At 40.0% G+C, this 15,548-nt stretch overlaps 1 protein-coding gene across 5 annotated transcripts in view; it reads left to right on the top strand.

Annotated features, from left to right (window-relative positions):
• The window catches only part of myo9aa (myosin IXAa), a 289,869-nt gene that overhangs the window by 204,336 nt on the left and 69,985 nt on the right, over nucleotides 1-15,548 (top strand). For 4 of the 5 annotated variants that reach the window (XM_041178287.1, XM_041178289.1, XM_041178285.1 and 1 more), the window contains 3 exons: nucleotides 1,817-1,936; nucleotides 4,451-4,526; nucleotides 13,434-13,577. In XM_041178287.1, coding sequence (XP_041034221.1) covers nucleotides 1,817-1,936; nucleotides 4,451-4,526; nucleotides 13,434-13,577 — 340 coding nt within the window. The remainder of the gene's footprint in view (nucleotides 1-1,816; nucleotides 1,937-4,450; nucleotides 4,527-13,433; nucleotides 13,578-15,548) is intronic. The other variant, XM_041178288.1, reaches the window with a different exon arrangement.

Here is a 15,548-nt window from a genome sequence, read left to right as displayed (position 1 = left end):
GTGTGTGGGCCCTTGGACGGTGAGGAGGGAGGAGGTAAAAGCTCAGGTGTTGCACCTTCTGCAATTGCATGGGAAGGTGCTGAGGGGAGATGAGGTGTTGGGGGTGATGGAGGAATGGACCAGGGTGTCAAGGAAAGAACGGTCCCTGTAGAATGCCAGTGGGGAGGGCGATGGTCGGGGAGGTGGGTGGCGAGGGGAGGATGTTGACTTCTGGCTATACTGCCCAGGACCTATTTAATGTAAATGTTTAATCCCATAAACATTAAACTCCATCTAGTGGTGGAACATTTGAATTTGCAGTATTTAAATTCATTTTATCGGTCCAGAGGCATTTAGTGATACCTTTGAACATGTCATTTGTCAGACCTTGGGATTTTTGCAATCTGAGATTGACCTATTTCTGCAAATTACAGTTTGTGAGCAATTTAATGTTTATTGCGATTGGATGTCCATATTACATTAGTATGGTGGTATATGTAGGCTTTGGTTTGTTTTTTCTCACTTTAATCACTTCTGCCCTTCTAGATCTGGGGAGATGCATTTATTTTATAGGAAGACGCATCATCATGCTGTGGCAGCTGGTCCACACTCTGAGCTCCCTGCCTAGTACAGCCTTGCTCTGTGTAGGTCTATTCCTGCTGCAGAAGTAGAACAGTGCTGTTTATATTTCCTGCTCTTTGTAGAATAGCTTCTGTTTCTTCTACCTCCTCTGTGCTTAAAATCAGCAAAATAAAATACCTTTTTGAAAACTGATAGATTTGGTAGCCTTTCTTTATGAATAACTGTATAGTTCCAGTAATTTGAAGCTATTGAAGAAAAAAAACCTTGTTCCCTAGTTTAATTCTGTGGATGGTAGTCTATTGGGTGTCATAGAAAGCCAATCCTATTAGGCTTTCATTGTACATTACATCATTTATCCAATTTTCTTTCCGTTCTTCCACCTGTCTCCTCAAGAGGCTGACTTATATTTGGAAATACAGTGCAGAGGGCATCAGCAGCTCTCTCTAACCTCACCCAAGATATTCTTCATGGGCAAGCCCAGATGATGTCTTGGTGGGCTCTTCAGCTGTGGGAGATGTCACATTTGAATTTGATCCTATCCTCAGCTGATATCCACACATGTATCATTGTTTTGGTTTATGTAATTCAGCATCTTATTGTTTTGTGGATCCACCATCTTCATTTGAGATTGTCTCGCCTAGACCTGAAACTTTCTGGTGGCAATGACAACTGGATCAGTAGACGAAAATTTGGGCAGTAATAGTTTAATTTTGTAATTTGAAATACTTGATTTTTTTTTAGGCCCGTCTTCAGAGCAAAGGTTATTATAATTTTGAGAACTTCATGCAGGAGCCTCCTTTATATTAACCTAGATGAAAAGTGATGAAACCCTTTCAAAAAGTGTATTACTTTTTGTCTCTGGTTTTTAAGTTGCATTACTTAAAAAAAAAGACTTGTGAATTTCACTGTTGCTAATATTTTGATAGTGCTGATTTTCATAAATAGATTGTCCAAAGCCAGAGTATGTATATTCCGCCTTTCTCTTACACTGCCTTTCTTCACCAGTCAAGTGCATATGCAGGCTTTCTGCCGTTCATTAGAGTATTAACTCATTATCACTAAATTAGAAAATTAGAAGGCAAAACAGTCTTATTTTCTAACAAAAGAAAAGATATTAATGATTAAATGTGCTTCACTATAATTGTAATGTTTGGATTCTTGTAGAAGTTTCTGAATCTTTCAAATTCCTGTCTGTTATGAATATCTCTGTCTTGTATCTTTTATTTTTTTTTTTGTTTTTATTTTGCTTCCCAAGGGCATGATGATGCTGTTCCATTCACGGTTTTGAAAAGTGTCGATAGTTTTAGCTTTCTGCATCACCCAGTCCATCAGAGGAGTTTAGAGATTCTCCAGAGGTGCAAGGAGGAGAAGTACAGTAAGGCTCCAAATCCAGCAATATTCTCTGACATTCCACTTACCCACAGGAAATGGGAGTCCAAGAGCATTCACTCAGGGCTAGTGGTCTTCATTAACTTTATATGACTTTAAAAAAATGTTACTGATCTTGCCAGCTAGCTGAGGTTAACACATCGAGTTTTGCCAATGTGAGAGCATGGGAGCACTATGCTGGACTGTGTTTTAAAATGATCCAACCGAGTATTTGTGGCCTCACCAGCTGTTCACAGTGGCTAATGAAGACCACTGACCTGAAGCCAAACAACACCAAAGGATTCTGGGATGTTTGTGGTTTCTAAACCACACCCTTTAATAAAGAAGGCATATTATGTATTTTAAAAGAAAAACTGTGGGTAAATAATCCAAGTTTCTTATGTACTCCAAATGACTTGCAGAGGACAAAATGAGAAACAGGTTGTGACTTCTTTACAAGAATGCTTCAGTAAATTTTCCAAATGTATAAACCTCAAAATACAAAATCAAATCATTTTCCATGCCTTTGCTCTGTATTCTCAAACATATTGTGAATATACATCCCACAGTTCTTTGGCTTTGCTGATAGTGAATGGTGTTGGTCTCAATGTCCTCTGTGTCCATTTTCCCAGTTTTCCTTTCTGTGTGGTGATTAACACTAGTTGTGCATGATCTAAGCTGATCTCCCTGCTTGAGTACTAATAATTTCAGCTGACTCTTTCCATTCTAGCCAGATAGCACCAGTATCAAAGCACCTCATTACTTGTGTATGAAAATGAAAACATTAATTGAGGAAATGACGGGTGGGAAGTGATTAGCTCCCCTTTTTGAAATGTGGCAAACCCATCCCTGCCTATTCTCTTCCCCGCCCCCTTCCTTATACTTTGTGTTTTAATTAGGTAATCAGTTGTGTGTTATCTAGATTGGTTGATTTGCAATCCAGAGTGCTGTTTTCCCATACTGGTAACATTAGGGCTTGAAGTTCAATTTACTGTTGTTGAAATTTAGTTGGAAACCCTAATGACTATTGTTTACATATAAGAGACATGATTCGTAAAACATTGTTTTCATTCAAGGTTTCAGTGCCACATTTTAAAAATTCCTGTTTAGTCTGGTCCAGAACCTTGATGAGAGATGGAAATTGTGCACAAAATAGACTATGATGTCACAGTCAGCAGGTGAAGTTTCCTCAATACCCACTTCTCAAAACCCAGTTAAGATTTCCTTGAACTAAGATAAGTATGGTTGCATAGGTACTCTGTGTTTTCATGCAGCACATTGCCTTTCTTGTCAATTCTAAGTAAATTCCACTTGTATGGATCAAGTTCTTTAAAATTTCCCAGTTCCTAGCAGAGAAGATGACATTGCCTACATACTTATACATCCAAGGGGATATGCTTTGTGGCAGATGATAGCCTCTTTCCTTATTAGAGAGGAAAGATGAGCATCTGTTCGTTATTGGAAAAGGATAGCCACGTATTCATTGTGGGAAGGGTGGCCACACGTACATTAGTAGGAAGAGATTGCCTCCTGTTTGATTTTTTTCTTGTTGCCCTAATTGTAAGCCAGCTTCTTTTGAAGTTTGTCCAGAAAACATTCATTTGAATCTGAGCAAGGCTGGATGCCAAATTTAGCTACTGTTGAGTGTTTTGATGCTGAATGAGTTTCAAAACATTTCCTCTTCAAACACAAAAGTTCAATACATCAAGTAAAGATTGTATGATGAAGGATTTTGGTAAATTGCTAGCCAGAATTGTTGACCAAGTATGGTGAGATATTTTTGTTCACTAAAACTGGTTTGATCTTGGTTGGGATAGTCAGCAGTTCTAATTCAACAAAATTGGAGTGTAGCATCTATTCCTTTATGACTTGTACAAATCTGAGCTTTTATGCCAACCCTACCAAGTGGGATTTGTAGGGTGTCAGTGAGAGCCTTCAATTTGAGGTGATATGTGCAGAAAACATGATTAAGCTCTCTTCTGTTCACTCTGGAACCCTGGTTTTTGTTGGTACAATTGATACACGGTGGGTATGTGATGCTCCCTAAATAACTTTGCTGCTGCCCTTGCTTCTGGTCTTGTAACCACATTGACCAGTGTTTTTTTTTAAATCTATGTGTTTGTTATGCTTGTTCAGCTTCCTGCCTTTGGTCTGTGTATTCTATAGGTTATGCACTAAGTAAGGAAAGGTTCTGGCTGTGATTTAACTGTTGAGAAGATAAATAAATGTTGTAATTGTACGGGTTATAAAACAGCAAATTTAGACAATTACTTCAAGTATCAGGACATAATTTGACATCTCTTCTTGGATTTCCATTTTTGAGGTAATCGCTTATTCCACCCCACCATGGTCATGGCCATGCCTTGTGTGGAGTGATTCTGCAAGGCACTTGCAGAGGCGCTATAGGAATGCTTCCTGCTAATCTGCCTGCAGCATGCTGCAACACATGCATGCTTCACTTTTTCTACTGCCAGTTTCTCTCTGATTAGCTACCATTTTAGCACTTGTTTTGCTGTGACAGGTATTACAAGGAAAAGCCCAAGGACGCCATTATCCAACTTGCAAGGAGCAAACACCATTAATGACAAATCACCACGGTAAGGACTTATTAAATACAAGTCAATGTTTGTTAATTATAACAAATGAAAGTTGTTTGTCATATCTCTTAAATATTAGTTGCATCAAACATTTTTTTGACTGTGAGTTACCGATTCTAACTGTTAGAAAGAAACTTTGAGAAAACAGTGGCAGCATCTTATAGCACTCTTGGAATGCAAAATTTTAAAATGAGACATTCATCTTGATGCAGGTAAATTGCGAGAGTGGTAATCTTAAGGTTAGTAATTTAAACTGAAGATCTGGCATTGTGACAAGGGAAAGAAGAGACACAAACTAAATAATTTTGTTTCCAAAATGAGTTGCTGACAATGGGTTGGACACTGGCCTTTTACCACTGGTATCTAGGTTAAAATCTATCCTAAAGAGGTGAAGGTTCCTCTTCTGCTGGCTGTAAAGGTTTGATGTGAAATATGAACAGTTTTCACACCAAGCTGTTGCTATATCTGACCTGGGGGTACTTGTTGCTGACACAGATTGACCAACATTAATGGCCTTCAACTTGGTGAGTTCTTAGGAAACTGCATGTGGCTAATTTAATCATCACACTTGGGCTGAGCAGTTTGAAGTTGAATCAGTTTTCATATCCGTTTATGATATGGTGGGAGCTATTCCCTTGGCACCAGATCTACACCCATTTGTTCTGAGGAATGAATTTGGCAGCTACCATTTCCTGCCACAAGGCTTCTCTGAGCCAGCAATGTGAAAACTGAATTACTGGATGATCTGGCTGTCCAAAGCCAAATTAATGAAGGAGATACAAGTGGCTGGATTGCTGTCTATTTTACCTTGACCACCACTAATGCTTGCTGTTGGAGGTGTACAAGTCTGGGGACCTTTGCTGGCACTGGTACCTTTGTTGTTTGCACTATATGGTTTCTTCACAAGATGTACTTGCCATTGAATGACTCGCTTATATTTTCAAGATTGCTAACAGTTAATCAGAAAATGCTGGAAATACTCAGCAGATCAGGCAGTATCTGTGAAGAGACGAACAGAGTTCATGTTTTAGGGTGATGAAACAAAAGGCCATCGACTTGAAATGCTACCCCTCTCCCCCTTTCTCCTTTGCTCTCTCACTCGTTGCTCTCACTTGCTCTCTCTCTTTCTCTTCCTCTCTTACTCACTCTCTCCTTTTCTCTCTCCCCCCCCCACCCTGCCTCTTTCTCTCTCTCTCTCCCTCCCCCTACAGATGGTGCCTGACCTACTAAGTGTTTCCAGCATTCTTTGTTTTTATTTCAGATTTCCGGCATCCACAATGTTTTGCTTTTGTAATATTTAATCAGTTTCACGTTAATTAAAAATCACAAGGCTGGATGTGGAGCAGCAAATGTGGCTAAATCCTGACCAGCTTTGAAATACCAGTCAGCTTTCAAGTATGATTGCCTTACCAAATACAGGAAAAACTTGATATTTATCATGAAAAGGGAACTTCCTTCCACTGCTGGTGCTGACAATGGCACTGAACTAAAAGGAGCGCTTGTTTGCTGCAAATTCCAGCTGACTGTGAATCAGTGAACCTTTCACATTAAAAGATGGAACAATAATTTGTGAAAAGTGTGTGCATAACCATTTTCTTCCAGTTTTGAATGCTGAATTGTTTATTCTAAACCATGGCACACAGTAGAAGTTATATATTTGAAAGCTTGGGTAACAGTGATAGGATAGAGCAACCCGAAATACAGCAGTGTTCGACTTCTAGCAGCTGCTCTTGTTTAGGGAATATGGGTGTTTGAGGGCAAGCACAATGTATACTACAATGATAAGACCAATTATGCTCAACTTCTATCTTCCTTCTTCAAGGGTTCTGATGCTTCATTTTGGTGTGGTGCAGTGATGAAGGCTGAATTTATTGCCCATCTCTCATTGACCTAAGAACTTTAGGAGTCCATCACATAGTCTGAACTTGCATCAAATATAAGCCCGTTTGCTTCCCTGAAGCACTTTCTTGAAGACATTAGTTGTGTTTTTCTGACAGCTTTCATGGTCATTCTTCAGCGCCATAACAACTGCATGATCATATCTGTATAATAGAATTCAGGGAAATCAGCCAGATGTTACCATTCCTGATTACTGATGACCATTATTGATACTGGGAGGTGCATGTGTCTCGCTATCAGTAGGGCACAGGATTACTTCAGCATTGGTCTCCAACAGTCAAATAACCTGCCAGTTCTCACTGCCTTGAAACTCATAAGTGAATAATAGCTATCTAGAAATGGCACCAGGCATACCCACTGTCCATGGCACCATACCCCAGCAAAGCCTACATCTTCCAAAAACAAGAATGTAAGAATGAGATGCAGGATGATGCTTCTCATATAGCAATCTACTTTAGATTCTTAATGTTGCAGAGGTAGAGCTGAAATAGTGGAGTATTTCAGATGAATGAAGAATCCATAGACGATTGGCACATGCAGTCTGCACAATAAGTAATCTAGCTCATGGGGTTTGGGAATACATTTTTAAAGTTGATATCAATTATTGATATCAGTTCTGCACTTTATCTCGATGTATTTAGTTTGGTGTACAATTTGCAGCAACTAAGTAAGCCCACTTGATGCACGTTTTCAAAGGTTTGACAGGGATGTATTTGTGAGCTTTTACGTTGGGACGTGATTTTCAAGCTGGGGGTGGGAAAGAGTTTTGGTTGGCTACCACGGAAATCCAGGTTTCCCTGAAAGTTGTGGCATTTTAACTATGAAAACACTTTATCTCATTATTTCTAACCAGATTGTGTATAGTGCAGCGGTTATATCTGCAATCCTGCATTAAAAAACCTCTCTCATTTTTCTCTTTGAAGTTTTTTAGTATAGTTGTTTTTAATATAGTTTAAAACTTTTAATTGGCTCAAGTTAAGTTTTGACTTTGAGAGCCAAACCAGACCGCTGGTCTGGCTCAACCTTGAGAATTTCTGGCTGTCCTATCTCCAGTATTTATGCAGTCTCTTCCACTTAACAGCATATTAATTTATACCTGTAAATCTCTTTTTAAACACACAATCCCAGTCCACTGCTGAGAAAGCTTGTCTTTTAACTGTATATGCAGTATATGTAGTCTCCCCCTCCACACTTTTCTCCAACCCCACAACCTTTTCCATGAACGTCCTGGCTTGTAGTGGACTTTGGGATCAGAGTAGCCATTCTTGTATGACCCTGGACAGTGAGTGTCGTCTATCTGTTAGACACTAGGGGCCATCAGCCATGTCTGACCCTGTCTTTATCCAAATTCTCACAAAATGCTTTTATGTAATAACTTAGGTTCTGCAAGCTGGCTTCTGGAGTTTTATGTTGTTAACCCATTTTTTGTAGCTTGATGACCAGGTAAAACATTTCTTCTGGAATCTATTAAAGAACAATAAAGAAACAAACAAATGTAGTGCACTTTACGCCACAGGTCACTGAATAGCAATGAGGGGTTAGGACCTTTGCTAATTTTTCTTCCCTCTGTTCCCAAACCCAGGGGCACTGAGGCCAGTTATACACCATCCCTACTGCTGTCTTAGGTGGGATCAATTAACTCAGCCCCGAGTAAACCCATGTCATTCCTGAGCTGTATGGCTCACTGGTTTAATCAACTGAGCCATTTGGGACATATGCTATGTTCAGGCACATTGTGCCTGTGTGTACATTTCTTGTGATTATAGTCAACAGGGAACCTCTTTGAGTGTTAGTCACCATCAAAGTCGAAATGTTCCTGGCAGTGTGACCACTGGTACATTTCAGTGATGCAACTTTGTGTAATTTTAGCATGAACCTAATTGCCTTTAAATCAATAGCTGGTTAATATTTGTCAGTGTTCATTTGATTTAACCAAGTCTAACTCAGTTATAATAATATCCCTTCAGCAAAGATCTCACCTTCATCGTCTTACTTTCCAACTCAAAGAGTTTCAAGCTTGGCACAGTACTGAGGACTTTGAGAGCCAAAGAGCTGAACTCTTTGTCCATCATCATTGCCTTGCGCCCACTTCTTTGGCCAAGAATCCTCTCCTCAACTCCTGCATCTTCAGAATCCTGAATTCACCTGGACCACTCTCTCTGGCCTGTTACCCTCTCTAGATCTTTTTACTGAAAACTGCTAGCTTGACATTGACCTTATCAATTTCTCTGCTTCATTTGCTCATTGTAATTCACCTCTCACTGAACTTGCAGCACTCCAATCCCTCCGGCCAACCTTAACATTGTAATTAAACTTGCTGACAAGAGTGAAGCTGTGTTTGTTTTGGCAAACTGACCTCTACCTTGCAGAGACTGAATGCGAATTCTCTCCTCTCCTTCAGACCTTGAGCTGCCACTGAACATCAAACTACCATTTCCTGAACTGTCACTGATCTTGTCTCCTTTTGAGATATTCCCTCCATGTCCTCCAACCTCATTGTCACCCAACCAAGCGCAACCTAATTTTCCCTCCTTCCCAAGATTCACAAACAGACTTCCTTGGTAGATCCACTGTTTCAGCCTGTTCTTGGCTCTCAGACTGACTTCTTCAAATCTTGACTCTTTTCTAGTCTCTTTGCACCAACATCTGTGACTCTTCCTACACACACTGCCACTTTAACACTTCTAGGTTCCTGGCCCCAATCATCTTGCTTTCACCAAGGAAGTCCAATCCCTCTGCAGCTCTATTTCCCATCATTGTACTACTTCTCCTCCCCTCTCTATTTTCTCCCCTTTTCCTGGCTCTGTACCCAAACCTGTTGCCATCCCAGCTTTTTGCAGTTCTGTCAAAAGGTCATTGACCTGAAATGTTAAATTTGTTTGACTTTCCAGAGGTGCTGCCTAACCTGTGCATATTTCCAGCATTTTCTGTTTCCAGTTGTAATAATAATTGGACTTTGGCCCATATTAAATGGGGTGAAGGGGGAAAATGTAAGATAACATCTTGGGTCTGCAGTATTCAACTTGAAGTGGTTAACTGGGATATCTGATTGCAACGAAAATGAAATGAAGAGAAAGCTACAATTCAGTTCCTTTTGTGCTGTAGATGCAGTCCCTGGGTATTTGCAAATAGTTACAGACTGGAAATAAAATTAATGCAGTTGCCATAGGTGTAAAGCAGTCTCATTGCAATGCATTTCTGAAATGTATGCTGGATAACTTTAGTGAAGCAATGCACATGCAATGTGCCGTACATCCTCTTCAAGTTGCTTAGTAACCCTGAAATTCCCACAGCTGCTTCCTGTATGACTTAATTCTAAAAGCATGGGGTCAGTGGGTTACTATCGGGCTAATGGAGGAAATCTCAGGGGTTCCTGTCTCCGAACTATTGCAGCTGTGAGAAACCTCTTATATTGTGGTAAAATATATTAAAGTAAAATCTGCATCTACCATGGAAAGATGTATTTTACTGATGTTTAGTTCAATGATAAATTGACCGTGTTTGTTCAGACAGCACACAGATGTCCTGGAAAAGTAAACTATATATTAATGTACGTTTATCTATCTCTGGTGCTATATCATTGATCAGAGATAACAATGAGGACATAAAGGCTGAGAATTTAGACCCATAGTGCACCGAGGGAACAAAAAGGCAGCAGTGTGCTGTCACCAGGACTGCTTATTTCCACCTATTTTTTTTTTCATGGGACTTGAGCATCATTGGCTAGGCCAGCATTTGTTGGTCATCCCTAATTGAACTCGAGAAGGTGGTGGTGAGGTCCCTTCTTGAATCGCTGCAGTCCATGTGGTGTAGGTACACCCACAGTGCTGTTGGGAAGGCGCTTCAAGATTTTGACCCAGCAAGACCTGGACAACATTCCGGTTTGGACTGACAAATGGCAAGTAATATTCACGCCACACAAGTGTCAGGCAGTGACCATTTCCAACAAAAGAGAATCCAACCACCTCCCTTTGACATTCAATGACATTTCCACCACTGAAACCCCCACTATCAACATCCTTGGGGTTACCATTGACCAGAAATTGAACTGGACCAGTCATTATAAACACTGTGGCTACAAGAGCAGGTCAGAGGCTGGGAATTCTGCAGAGACTAACTCACCTGACTCTCCAAAGCCTATCTGCCATCTATAAGGCACAAGACAGGAGTGTGATGGATTACTCTCCAGTTACCTGGATGAGTGCAATTCCAACAACACTCCAGAAGCTTCACACCATCCAGGACAAAGCAGCCCACTTGATTGGCACCCCATCACCAGCTTCAACCACCATTCCCTCCACCACCAATGCACAGTGGCAGCATTGTGTACCCTCTACAAGATGCACTGCAGCAACTCATCAAGGCTCCTTTGACAGCACCTTCCAACCTGCGACTTCTACCACCAAAAAGGACAAGGAAACAGATGCATGGGAACACCTCCATCTGGACGTTCCCCACCAAGCCACAAACCATCCTCATTTGGAACTATATTGCCATTCCTTCACTGTCACTGAACTCCCTTCCTAAGCACCGTGGGTATACCTACGCCACATGAACTGTAGTGGTTCAAGAAGGTAGCTCACCATCACCTACTCAAGGGCAATTATGGGTGGGCAATCAAAATGTTGGCCTAGCCAGGGATCACCACGTTCCATGAAAGAATTAAAAAAAAGCTGAAGATAGTTAGGCCTAGGACATTATGCTGAAGAACTTGTTCAGCAATGTCCTCGGACTGAGATGATTAGCCTCCAGAAACCACAGCCAGATTCCTTTTTGCTACACATGACTTCAGCTGGTGGAGACATTTACCCCATCCCATTGACTTCAATTTTGCTACAGCTGTGTAATATTGCCCAACTCCACCATTGCCTCAGTTGATCTGCAGCTTAAACACTCATCCACGCCTTTGTTACCTCTAGAATTGACTAATCCAGTGAACCTCTGGCTGGCTTCCCACATTCTACCCTCCATAAACTTGTCATCAAAAACACTACTGCCCATGTTTTAACTTGCGACATGTCCCATTCACCCATTGCACCTCTGCTCACTGACCTGCATTAAACTGACTGGTGAAGCTGTGCCTCTATTTTAAAATTTTCAGCTTGTTTTCTAATCCATTCATAACCTTGCTCCTCCCCATCTTTGTAATCTCTTCTACTCATACAACCTCGGATCTCTACATGCTTCCAGTTCTGGTCTCTTGAATGGTTCTAATTTTAATAGTCCTCCATTGGCGGCCTTGCCTTCAGCTGCCTCATCCCTAAGCTCTGGAATTCTCTCCCTAAACCCCTGCACCTCAGTTCTTTTCTCTCAACCTTTAACAAACGGCTTAAAAACCTACCTCTTTGACCAAGCTTTTGGTCATCTGACCTTATTCCCTTGTACAGCTCAGTGTCAGATTTTGTTTGATAACTCTCCAGTGACACATCTTGAGAGGTTTTACTATGTTAAAGGTGTAATATAAATGCCAGTTCGTTGTTGTTGAAGGCTGAGGTGCTGCCACTTCACGTAACAATATGGATAGTTTTTTAATGATATTACATTACATGATCTTGCTTTCGTTTATTTTCTTCTACCTGCTTTATTTGCTGAACTCCAAACCTCCTCTTCCCAGTTTAATTTTTTAAATCAGTTTTTTCCTTGACCTTTCACTGTGTCCTCCTTTTCATCTGCTGTTTGTCTTTTTCTTTTAGTTTTCTTCTGTTTTACCTTTTTCTTTGTGTCTCAATTTTCAGATCTGATTGTGTCTTAGAGTAGGTGAAGCATCTGTCAGGCTGACTTGTGAGCCACTGGTTTGTTCTTTCCCACAATATCAAAACTGTGAAACACTTTCTCTCCTGAAATCTTCTCTTCTAACTGCATTCTCAGTTTTCTAAACCTGAGATTGGCATCACATGAATACAGCTTCCTAATTTAAGTTGGGCCCCTTACTGTTTTCAGGCTCAGTGCTGTCTCGTACCTATGGGCCTTGCCTTTTACTTGCCTTTTCTCAATTTAAGTAGAATTTAGAGCAGGATTTTTTTTAAAAGCTGAAAAACCTTTGATCTTGGTCTACCAAATATTTCTGTAGAGCATGAGGGCTTATTTCTCACTCTCTCATTGTACCTTATTTTTAAAATTCCATTCTTTTGACCTCACATTTTCATTGTATAGACCCACTGAAGATCTGCTTCCTGTTATCCATAATAGTTTCTTCATTTTTTTTATCGAAGGTCTGGAGTATCCCATTTAAATACATGTGCATGGCAGACATGATGATGGACACTAGGTTGGTTAAATAAAAGTGGAAAATGTAAAACAGACCGATCTGAATGAAGACAGTTGAGACCATTAATGAACCGTGGTACAATGTTGGCCCTGCTTCAATGTGTACTGTGTGTGGCAGCAGTTGTGTTGCTTCCAAAGAGAATTGTTGCAAAATTATTTCCATTCATTGAATTAAAATTTTCTGGGTATTGTGGGAATCATGCTAAAGGCAATGTAAGGCTGCTAATTATTGAGTGAGTAGGGGCTGGCTTTTTGTGTCTTATCCACTGAAATGAAGCAATCAGTCTTCCATTCAAAAGAAACATTAATGAAATAAAATACTGTGGGATGCTGGAAATGTGCATTAAAAACAGAAATTGCTGGAAGTATTTGGCATCCGTGGATAGAGAAACTGAGTTAAAATTTGAGGTTGTTGACTTTTCTTTAGAATATTAGCAACAATGAATTTGTGATTATTTTATTTAAGTTATATAACACATTACTATATAATACAAGGAAAATAACAGTTGAAATCTTAGGATTTGAAGAAGAATACATTTTTTTTGTATGGGACCTTTTGTCGAATTTCAGTCCATTCTGAAGAAGGATATGTAGCCCAAGTGTTAGCCTGCCTTTGTCCTTTCTGATGTTGACGAACTTACTGTGTTTTTCCGGTATTTCCTGTTTTTATTTCCGGCCTCTAACATTCATAGTTTTTTTTTCTATTAAACTATAACATACTTCTCTCATTGTTTTGAGCAGTGACCTGCATGGGACGAGCTGGAATGGCAGAACAGGGGTCCAGACTGCAAGGCTTCCCTCTAGCCATTCCCTGATTGATGATGAGGGAATTTTTCTGAATTCTGCTAGCACTAAGCTGTTGGAGAGGGCTCATGGTATACTGATGTGAGTATGCAGGTTTTCTCTTGCAAATGCAAGCAGCTCTTATGCACGATGAAATCTACTTTGCAGAATTTTGTATAAATACTTAATTTTGCTACCTTTAACATTTTCTGAAAGGGAATTGTTTGCAGTACATGTTCTAACAGGGGAGGTTGCTGCTATATAGTTTTAATGTTGGTTAATATGCAAAAGGCATAAGTTGAATCTAATTTGCTTTTAAAAACAAATAATTGTAATTCTGCAATCTGCTGTGTTGTCAGAAGCTAACTGGAGTGGCAACAGCAGCCCAGTTGGCACCCCAGTTAACCTCAGTACCTCTGGATTAGGCAGAGAAAAAAGCATCAGCCAAGTTTCTGGCTTGTGATCCAGTTACCCCTTTTGACGAGTATCGATGGTGGACTTAACTAAGATGCCTTCCATTGTTGAATACCTTGCCAATACTCACAGTTCAATGTCACAAATAAAGAATGGTTCCTTGGACTAGGCATGATAGTAGGTTATCAATTTATTTGACAGTCACCAATATGTTTAAATGTTTTCACAGCAAATATTTCTACATCTTTGTATAGAATGGTCGCTGTCTAATGCCCCCCCCCCCCCCCCAATTCCCCATTAATGAATCATTCACAAGAAGGTAGAAATCTACTTTTAACCCTTGTATTGGATACAATTGGGTGGGGACATCATACAAATCTCCTTTAATTCTTTGCATGCTTATACATCACATCAGTAACATTCTGTACAGTTTTAAGAGTTTAAAATTATTTGATACTCCAATTTGGATAATCTCTGAATGGTTGCCACCCATACAAGGGTAAAACTATTTTTAAAATGAGCAAATGGGAACTATTAATGTACTCCTATTAATGCACTTGTTTTATGAGATCATGCAAATAAAATAAGCACCCAAGTTAAAATTGCACAGACAAGGATATTTGCAAACAAATTAACTGGTACAACAAGTACTCAGCGCTGAAGAAATTAAAAACAAAAATGCATATTTGAAAATATAAATATTTTACTGCAGTTTATATCCTTGGTGACTGTTCTTTTGGGCCATAAAACCCCTGCTTAAACAACCTCAGTCCATTCCCTGTTAAGCTATGGCATTGTCAAGTTGTGGGAGCCCAAGTCATCTGATGATTTTCAGATTGACTTCTGAAATGTCATCAAGCTTCTCTTGATTTTCAGTTTCACAGCACCTTATGCCAGATTGATAATGTCTTGAGTTTTTTGTTTTGTTGTTTTTCTACATTTCTTTGTATTTATTGATATGCTAGCACTTTATTAATGTACAGCTATAGAAAGTATAAAAACACTTACTGTAATAATGGGGCAAAGAAGCAGGCGGTCAGTCAAAAATAGACACAGTGACTTGCCTCCTCTAGTCCCACAGTTGTAATTTTAGCTGACTCGTTTAAGAAGGTGAACAAGACGTCCCCTAGAAGGTTGCTTGGTTCCCGTTTAAATATGCAGACGGAGCTCACATTATATCTTTGGGATCTCCAGTTGCAATTTTAACCCAAGGCCAATGTGGGCAAGTTGTAGTGGTTTCATTGCCGGAACACCCTGGTGACAAGTGGATTTGGAGGCAAGTGCAACCTAGAAAACTCTTATTTTATTTTATGTTTCTTTATAGATCAGGAGGATCAGCTATGCCTATCTTTCACTAAGTTTTGTTCTCCCCTCTCCCACAAGCCCATGAAGCCCTTCTGACCCCTTCTGACTGAGTGCTGGTACCAAATTACCTGAGTGCTGGTACCATTACTTTGGGCTGATAAAAAGCAGAAAATTCTGGAAATACTCGGTAGGTCTGGCAGTATCTGTGGAGAGAGAAACAGTTAATGTTTCAGGTCTGTGGCCTTTCATTATTCCTTTGGGTTCCTTGCAGTGGTCTCGTATTGGATGAAATCCCAGTCCCACTTGCTGGCCAGCTAGCATTTTCCACTGGATTCAGGAAAAAGGCTGATATGA

This window comes from Carcharodon carcharias, chromosome 32 (assembly GCF_017639515.1).
Source record: "Carcharodon carcharias isolate sCarCar2 chromosome 32, sCarCar2.pri, whole genome shotgun sequence".
In the NCBI taxonomy this organism is placed as follows: Eukaryota; Metazoa; Chordata; class Chondrichthyes; order Lamniformes; family Lamnidae; genus Carcharodon; species Carcharodon carcharias.
The sequence above is the reverse complement of the archived record's forward strand: the minus strand, read 5'-3'. Positions and strand labels throughout refer to the sequence as shown.